The 9,627-nt window shown below is 40.1% G+C and overlaps 1 protein-coding gene across 1 annotated transcript; it reads left to right on the plus strand.

Annotated features, from left to right (window-relative positions):
• The first annotated feature begins 6,002 nt into the window (after positions 1 to 6,002).
• elfn1a (extracellular leucine-rich repeat and fibronectin type III domain containing 1a) lies at positions 6,003 to 8,393 on the plus strand. The gene has a single exon (XM_030790814.1). It carries the CDS (start codon positions 6,003 to 6,005, stop codon positions 8,391 to 8,393), a length of 2,391 nt encoding a protein of 796 aa, XP_030646674.1.
• The last annotated feature ends 1,234 nt before the right edge of the window (positions 8,394 to 9,627 follow it).

Genomic DNA, 9,627 nt, shown 5'->3' on the forward strand with positions numbered 1-9,627 from the left:
TATCAACAGTGAAAGACAGTTTAGTTTTACTCCAAATAATGCTGTTGTCAAAAATAGCTATCACCACCCCATTGGAAATAACAATCAAAAGGCTCCTTTCTACTGTAAAACTATGCTTTTAACGAATGCCAGTTGGTTCAGTGCTATTATGTGTACAGTCACAAACAATTATCCTAGCAAAGAACTTTAGACATGCAGATCCGATAGCTTTGATGATGCAGCTTTTGGCATTTGAAGTTTATTGTTGGCACAGACCCCAGCAGTGAAGGAATCCATTTGAACAATGAGCAGACCTCTCATGGAAGACTGATCAAGGACTTTCCTTGAACTCACTTTTAGATATTCAATTACTGTGCTTAGTGTGCCAATAGAAATCTCTCTTTCTTTCTTCTTTCTTTCTTTTTTGTGTGTTTTGTGGTATGTATATTACATAAGTATGATCCGTAGAGCTTTGTTTATGATGATGACATGACTCACTGCTTACAGTTTTTTTTTTTTTTTAATTATTACCAACAGAATATCTGTTAACTGACTGATTCACGAATTGATTGATTTTTCAATTTTGAACTGAGAGACAGAATGCCACTGGTCCTGTAAACTTTTTGAAATGGAAGTGTTTCGCCGTCTCTCTGAACATGGTTTTCTTCAGAGCATCACAATCAAACAAATGCATTACTCTGTCTCTGTGTTACTGTAGGCTCAATCTTCTTAGTGGTGGGAGCCCTGGACCGGAAGGACAAACATCAAAAGAATGCCATAGCCAAAGTGTGACGATGTCAGGGAGCAGTAGGGATTACTGATATGAGAGAGGGTTTCACTACAGCCTCAGACAGCCTGTCAGCGCTCGCTCTATGGTTTATACCAAAGCAGCTTTTAGCATATGGCTCACTGTCCCTTCTCCTCAGGAACTGTGGAAACAAAGTTCATTTCAGTAACCAAACCCAGCGGCCACCACAAATGGCATATTCTGAAACGGGGTCATTAATATGTATAAGGTGAAGAATGTGAGGGGAAGAGAATGATGAGAAGACAGAAATATGAAGGGGATACAGAAGAAGGTACTGCTTGGTATTATCTTAGTTTAGTGCAGAGATGTATATGGTTTTCTAATTCACAGATAATGCTAGAGAAAGCAGCCAAAAAGCTGCTACCGAGATTCGGTTCTAATCTCTCCCTTAGGCCCCTTTCAAATCCTGGCAAAACAAACAGTGCTTCAGTGGGTTACACTGACTGTGTTCTTTAACTGTTACAAATTCACAGTCAATGTGCTCTCTTCATGGGTGAAAAAACATGAGAGAAAGCCTGAGCTGTGAAATTGTGCTTTTTGTAGACCATTCTTTTTTTCATCACTACATTCAAGGAATGTGTTTATCATTGGCGTTATGGTGATTTAGATTTACTGTATTATAGTGCTGTTAAAACCATAGAATCATATACGGAAAATAGTCAAGGGTTTAAAATAATTTTCCTGTTGTATGACCATTTGCTGAGCCTTAATCTTTTTCATATTTCATCATTTTTAAAACACTGTAACCGCAAAGCATCGAAAAACTCTTAAGTCTGAACATGCAGGCTGAAATAACTCTTCAGTATAATCTCAGCATTTATATACGTATAAAATGAGATGTTCATCAGTAAATGATGAAATTTATGCATGACAATTGAGAACTGGTCAAAGACGAAGTGAAATACATTTTTTGTATTTTCACTCACAGGTTTGATTTAAGAAATCCATTCTTCCTCGATGATAGTCAATGGAACTCGTCAGTGCGTTTCTATCTCTGCCTGGAGCTAATCTCATTAATGTCTGACTTTTATCTCATTACTGTTTCAGCAAATGTGCATGTTCACATACTCATTCATGTTAGCTCATTGTGAGAAGGTAGGAGATAAAAAAAAAAGAGGGAATAATTGTAGCGCACAGAACTGGGTGCATGAAAGGTCAGCTGTCTGAAAGGATGATCTCTGATCCATAGGTGCTTCTGATTACTGATGTTCCAATGGAAAGCATAATTTCCATGGTTTTGACCTGTCAGAGCGATCTTCATTCACTGTTAGCCGTATCGGAATCCTTTGCTCTAGCCCCGCCCCTTGCCCTGAAGAAAACCCCCCTCCCCCCTCCAACCCCCCGTTCAGTACGGGGACTTCATGGAGTCTTGTGTCAGCAGTGGCCCTCCATCATCAAGGAGGGTGGAATTCAGCAGGGGAACTAGGGCATGATTCTGGATTAAACCGGTCAAAAAGCTTTCTTACATGATTAACTTGTCCATCAATCAGCAACACTGCTTACCCTGTCACCCTCCTCACCAATCACTGAAAATTATTAGCTATGGCCTACCATGTCACACAGTGCCACATACATTCCCATTTGATGTACTCCAATGCATATTGAGTGTTCGCATATATTAGAGCTCAATCTTTTTTGATTGGTCAGAGGACAGAACGGATAGCATCCTTGCTCGACAGTGCAGGTCTTCACGGGCTTCTTTTGCAAGAGCATTTACAGTTATGCAGGTGAAGAGCAATCAGATATAGACTCATTTGATTTGGCTGGGATTTGACTGAGATGATTCATCTCTCTGGAAGGATCTAAATGGGACCAAAACAAAATGAATCCCATTTCAAACCTAAAAATCTTAAGATTTGTCCAGCCATGTTACATAGCATGTGTTGTGCTTCACAGAATGGGAAAAAAAAGTGCATTTAAGTACATATAGCATTCTGAACAGCACATCCTCACATAGAGCAGTGCAGCTCACGTAGATAAAATGAACTATTTTGCACAAGTTCAGTTCACAAAGTAAGAGGTGTTGTCACAATAAGAAAAGGCTTGTAGTATAAATGGAAAATTCAACAATTTTAAATAGGGATGAAAAGAAAAAAAAAAGTTCTATTACAACATATGCATACTGAATACGCTTGCCTTAGCTCATATGCTAACTTTGTTTATCTGGATCTCTCCTCTGTCATATTTCCCCCTCACAATATTGAATTTTAACCGTGAGAGAATGAATAACTTGAGGAGTGCAATCTGATTTTAAAGCCGGCACAAGTGGCTTGATAGCACACAACAAAAGAAATGGGTAGCGTTACTGTTTCTGATGTGCTGCCCCAGGGTCAGGGACCCGTACTGAATATTATTAGAGTATGCAGATAAAGGGGAAAAAAAGCATCCTTCAATCTGAAAAGCTCGCATGATACATCAATAACACATCACCCCCCCCCCCCCCCCCCAAGCATGTCATTATGCAACAACAAACACAAAACCTTTAACTCAGGCAGAGGCTAAGGGTTTCTCGGTAACAAAAGATGTACATATAGCAGTCTCTGTGCTGCGTCCTTACTGTGGAAACCATTCTTTGCATTATGTTTTCCTTTCATTTTTTTTTTATCAGATAATTTGCATTCAAATTTTTATCTGACCTTTGCAACTTACTAGATTGCTTTCATCCAAGATAAGTATGAAAATCAGAAGTAGCCTAAATATCTGTTTTGCTCATTGCATTTCACTTTTTTTTCATTAGTATTTGTTCAACAAAGTAAAACAAGAAAATTATATTATGTTACACTACTGGAGTAGCTTTACAGTAACACTGAGATTTTTCTGAAACCCCATTTTTGTTGTTTAAACCCAGGAGTGAGCAGTTTAATCCTTCTATTTCCTGGGTTTTAGCTGAGCCAGAGTGCATAATCTCAACAGGAGAGTAAATGTAGTGCTTGTCGAACACATAGATCTTTGTGTGCTTGGGTAGTGACAGCCCAGCCCTGATCCACTGCCTACCTTATAGAGATTTAAGAACTCGAGGTATTGGAGGAGCGCTTATAAAATGCCTTTCTCCTCCTCTCTGAGAGCATGTGTTTCTGCATGATTCACCTCATTGTGTCTCGTGTGAAATGTAAATCAAGTTCCTAGTAATGGGTGGATGTGCCTTCATTCTCTCTCTCTCTCTCTCTCTCTCTCTCTCTCTCTCTCTCTCTCTTTCTTTCTCTCTCTCTCTCTCTCTCTCTCTTTCTTTCTCTCTCTCTCTCTCTCTCCCTCTTGTGCTTTTTGAGCTATAAAGGTCTAGCAGTACTTATGTCAGCACATGGCTTACAGAGGGGCAATTATACAGCACAATTAGAACTGTTTCTGAGTCTCACTGAACTTGCTGTCAAAAAATCAATGTAAGGAAGAACTCCATTAGCAAATCCTAAAGCTGGTGTCAAGGGCTCTCACCAGCAAATACTGTAAAAAAAAAAAATAACTGAAGGTTTTTTGATTTTATGATCCAGAGATCTCTTTCCTTTTGATTACAATAACCACTTAAAACTTCATGGATGTAGAGTACAGGCTGTAAAGGTGAAGGTTCCCTTTATTTAGTTTGGATAAGTTGTTATTAAACAGTGTCTAAGACTTGGTATGTTAACTGAAATTAAGCCTGGCAATAGAAATGCCCGCCATAAAATGGTATAAATATATTTCAGTGTTATCATCTAAGTAAGACTTTATACATATTTTAATATCAAGTCATCATCATCATCATCATCATCATCATCATCATCATCTGGGTTTCATCATCAGCATCCTAGCTGTAAATGTTTTCCTTAAATAGAAAACCATGTTCATCAGGTATAGCTTGTGTGCAATAGAATGAAAAAACTTTGCTTTTATTCCAATGCTTGTCCTCATGGAACTCACAAAATGATTTGTAATACTGCCAGCACAGCTCACAGCTGTCTCGTCGTGGCTTCGAGGCCTGCCAGGAATGTCTGTCTGCTGAACCATGCGGCAGCTCTTGTGTCTGGGCCTTAGGGGGAACCTACCTGCATTCTGGGGCGGGGGGGGGGGCAAATCTCCTTTTTTATTATTATGAAGCACATTTCCCTTTTGTATGCCAGTTCATTGGTGCAGTAGCTGAGTCAAAGAAGTCCAACATAAACCAAATGAAATGGATTTGGAAATGTGTGTAAGATTTACAACAACTTATCCAATGTTATCAAACTATGTTCATTGGCTATTTCCCATGTGAGTTAGAAATTGATAAACTGACCTCAGGAGACATTGGTGTTTTTTTTATTTTTTTGTTTTTTTTTTTCCTAGTGAGCATTTTCTATAGCACGGTGTAATTGCTCTGATGCAGAAACCAAGCAATGGTTCTTCCCAGTCTGACAGTCTCAAAGTTAATGGTGTGAAAACAGGGACACTGTTTTCTCTAACCTGTCAAGTGGTAATTGGCCAATGGTTTCCTATAATAGCAGTATACTACAGGGACTGCAGAGAGAGCCTCCTAAATTGTGTAAGAACTAATTGGATGGTCATATAACAAAAGACATACCTTTAGGATGGCCACATACCAAAAACAGCCAATATGCAGTAAGCAAACATCAAACTGATTTTTGTTTAATAAAGGTTTACAATTATGCTTGTGCAGTATATGAAGTCTGCACATGTACTCTGTATTTCTCTGTCTGTCTTTGTTAGATTAAATTCAATCCTGTTGTCTGTTGTTTAAAGCTTGACACAAATAAAAATGAGCTGCCCTGATTCTCATTAACAGCTTTTTTTTTCTCTTCTCAGGAAATACCCATGGACCCCTAAATGAAAGTAAAATGGTGGAAAAGAAGAAAAGACAAGAGGACGAGACCCAACAACAGTTTTGTCCGTGGCAGAAATAAGCACAAGCCAATCTGAGGTGATGAAACATTGAAACACAGCCCCAGTCCTTTGGTCAACATTCTTCCAGTGAAAACTCATCTATAAATGTATAAGTTGGGTATACTGAGGTTTGATAAGGCACTGGCACTCCAGAGAAAAAACATTCAGCCAATTTGAAAATCTTTCCCCCTATGACAACCTGAACATCTACTGACCCTACTGGGTAAACTGCAGAAGACAGCTGTCTGTTTTTTGGGATTTTTTTTTTTTTTTACCAGAATACTGTGAAGCTGTATCCAGCCTAGTTGAAAATACAGAGGCATCCCTCACTGCTAGCTACTGCCGCTGACCTTCAAAACAGGCACCAATGACCTTGAAACAGGCACCAATGGCTTGCAGCAGAGGCATGGTGATGAGTGCCTTCTTCTGGTCTGTGGCCATAGTTTATTTGACCCACACAACTGGAGTGAGGGGGGACTGCTGGCTTATTGAAGGGGAGAAAGGTTATGTGTGGCTGGCTATTTGTAGTCAAAACCAGCCTCCATATGAGGCTATACCCCAGCACATTAACAGTACTATTGTGGACCTCCGTCTAAATGAGAACAAAATCAAAAGCATACATTATTCTGCCCTCAGTCGCTTTGCTAATCTGACTTACCTTAACTTGACAAAGAATGAGATAACATACATAGAGGATGGGGCTTTTTCTGCCCAGTTCAATTTACAGGTCCTCCAGCTGGGTTTCAACAAGTTGCGTAACTTGACAGAAGGAATCCTCAGGGGTTTGGGCAAGCTTCAGTATCTTTACCTCCAGGCCAACCTGATTGAGACTGTGACACCCAATGCCTTCTGGGAATGCCCAAACTTAGAGAACATAGACCTATCCATGAATCGCATACAGGTGCTGGATGGGTCCACATTCAGCACCTTGTCTAAATTGACCACCTGTGAGCTTTACACCAACCCCTTCAACTGCTCCTGTGAGCTTCTGGGATTTGTCAGGTGGCTCTCCACATTCAACAGAACAAGTGAACGTATGGTGTGTGATTCTCCAGCCGGTGTTTCTGGTTACAGTCTCCTTAGCCAGAATCCAAACAATCCTACTTATCGCAATGCACTGCATATGTTGTCCACTGTGTGCACGGAGGACTATGTGACTCCGTTTATCCCTGTGCCTCCTGAGACCACAACTCTTCCTCCAGACTTCACACCATGCGGGTTGGAAGACTACTGTTCCTCTGGGACTGAGCCAGATGAGATCAGGATAAGTCCGACATACATAGACCTGGATGTAAAACCAGTCATGAAACTGAAGCAAGTATCGCACACAAACGCCATCATCACCGTACAGATTCCTCACCCATACAAGAAGATGTACATTTTAGTTCTGTATAACAACAGCTTTTTCACCGATATCCAAAACCTTAAAAGCAAAAACGAGGACATTGAACTGAAAAACCTGAAACCCCAGACAGAATACACTTACTGCGTGGCTTCCATACGCAATTCCTTGCGTTTCAATCACACTTGTCTGACTATATCCACAGGCCCCAGAAACGGGAAGGTGAGGGTAAACAACAATGCAACAGCAACTCACTACATCATGACTATCTTAGGATGCCTCTTTAGCATGGTAATCGTTTTAGGAGTAGTCTATTACTGCTTGCGAAGAAAGAGGCAGCAAGACGAAAAGCACAAAAAATCAGGTCTCAAGAAAAATATAATTGAACTGAAATATGGTGGAGAACTGGAAGGAGGGACTATATCCAGAATGTCTCAGAAGCAGATGATGGCTGGAGAGAGTATGTCTCGTATGCCGTACCTGCCTTCTGGAAGTGAAATGGAGCAATACAAGCTTCAAGATATAACCGAAACCCCCAAAATGGCAAAAGGAAACTACATGGATGTCAGAACAGGGGAGCACCCAGAACGTAGGGAATGTGAGATGTCCATTCCAGGGAATAACCAGGGTTCTGTCGCTGAGATATCAACAATTGCAAAAGAAGTAGATAAAGTCAATCAAATAATCAACAATTGCATAGATGCTCTAAAATCAGAGTCCACCTCATTCCAAGGTGTAAAATCTGGAGCTGTGTCGACAGCAGAACCTCAGTTAGTGCTAATCTCAGAACAGCCTCAGAGCAAGTCTGCTTTCCTTTCACCTGTCTACAAGGACAGCTACCATCATTCTCTACAAAGGCATCACACCTCGGACGCTTCTCCAAAGCGACCAAGTACCGCCACTGGAGGTCCCATGAGGAGCCCAAGGCCGTACCGATCAGAAGGTGCATACAAGTCTGAGTCCAAGTACATAGAGAAGGCCTCGCCGTCGGGTGAGACCATTCTGACTATCACACCCGCAGCAGCAATACTAAGGGCAGAAGCTGAGAAGATTCGGCAGTATAGTGAGCATCGGCATTCCTACCCTGATGCCCACCAGATAGAGGAACTGGAAGGACCAGAGAGCCACAAGGGCTCCATCTTGGAGCCTTTGACTCGGTCACGGCCCAGAGACTTGGCCTACTCCCAGCTTTCGCCTCAGTACCATAACCTCAGCTACTCCTCCAGTCCAGAGTACTACTGCAAACCATCGCATAGCATCTGGGAGCGCTTCAAACTCCACCGCAAACGTCACAAAGATGAGGAGTATATGGCAGCAGGACACGCACTGCGTAAAAAAGTGCAGTTTGCTAAGGATGAGGACCTGCATGACATTTTAGACTACTGGAAAGGTGTGTCGGCCCAGCATAAGTCTTAATCTAACTAAAGTATTTGTCTGTGTGGGGAACAGAGAGAGATGGACTTCAAAAGAGCAGAATGAAAATGTTCTTAATACGTTGAAATCACATTTAAATGGATAAAAACAACAGAACCGCCAACTTTGACTCTAAACAGTCTCAATTTTTTGAGTTTATTTATCAAAATTTAAAGGACATTAATTTAAGCAACAAGAAGAAAACATATCTAAAATATATATATAAGTATATATGTTGCAATGGATTTTAAGTATTTGGTTATCGCATGGCCAAGTCCTGTGACAGTGGATTTGCTGTTGTGTACTTTGAGAAAAAAAAAATAATTCAACAATGACAATGTCTCCTGAAATCTCAGTATTTTTTTCTCATAGAACTGCTCTACGTTCATATATGAACAATTTTATCTCCTTAATTATATTTGAATTTGTTCTAATTCTACAAAAAAAAAAAAAAAGGAAAAAAGAAATTATGTACAGAAACGGTTTCTATATTTGCAATGTTTGCTGTTAAAAAAAGAAGGGAAAACAATGTGTTTGAATAATCAGGTTTAGAATAATGGATTTCAGAAACAGCTCCTGTGTCATTTATGAATGTCTTGAGTTCTGACGGACAAACATTGCACTGGTCTTCACTCCTTTTGCCAATTAATTTTTCTTTTCATTTCATGCCACTAAACAAACAATACTATATGTAAAATGTTATGTTTATTTAAACCATGTCTGCAAACTATTATGCTGTAGATGGTGTACAAGAAACATCTGTACAATGAGGCAGGTCATGACAGGTAATTACAGTACCAAAGGGCAAAGATAATGAAATTAGTAAGAAAATACTGTTTCCAGGGAGGAAAAAAAAAAAAAATCCCATGATTAGCCATAGCTGTGTGTTCATTGTGAATACTAAACTGACATGAACACATCTGTTCCATTGTCCCAATGTTCAAAGCGTTTTTTTTTTGTTTGTTTATTTGCTCTTCCCCTGTTAATATTACTCCATTAAGGAATTGTAGGATATTCTACCAAAGTGCTTGAGTGGCAGCTCCTCGCACTCTGTGCAGATGTTTCCACCATTCTCAAACCAACCGTCCTAAGGATGAATGTATTACACGCTTAACAGTATACAGCAGCTCTTTTCCAAGCTGCAATTTTTTTTGTTATTCACTACCACATATTACCCAGTTTTTCATTCTGTACGCTGAGTTTTGATATTCATACTTTCTTTCGATATATTTTGCCA

This window comes from Chanos chanos, chromosome 13 (assembly GCF_902362185.1).
Source record: "Chanos chanos chromosome 13, fChaCha1.1, whole genome shotgun sequence".
In the NCBI taxonomy this organism is placed as follows: Eukaryota; Metazoa; Chordata; class Actinopteri; order Gonorynchiformes; family Chanidae; genus Chanos; species Chanos chanos.

What these genes read in the sequence shown, in the direction of transcription:
- elfn1a (XM_030790814.1), top strand. Translation starts at nt 6,003, where the DNA reads ATGACCTTGAAACAGGCACCAATGGCTTGCAGCAGAGGCATGGTGATG.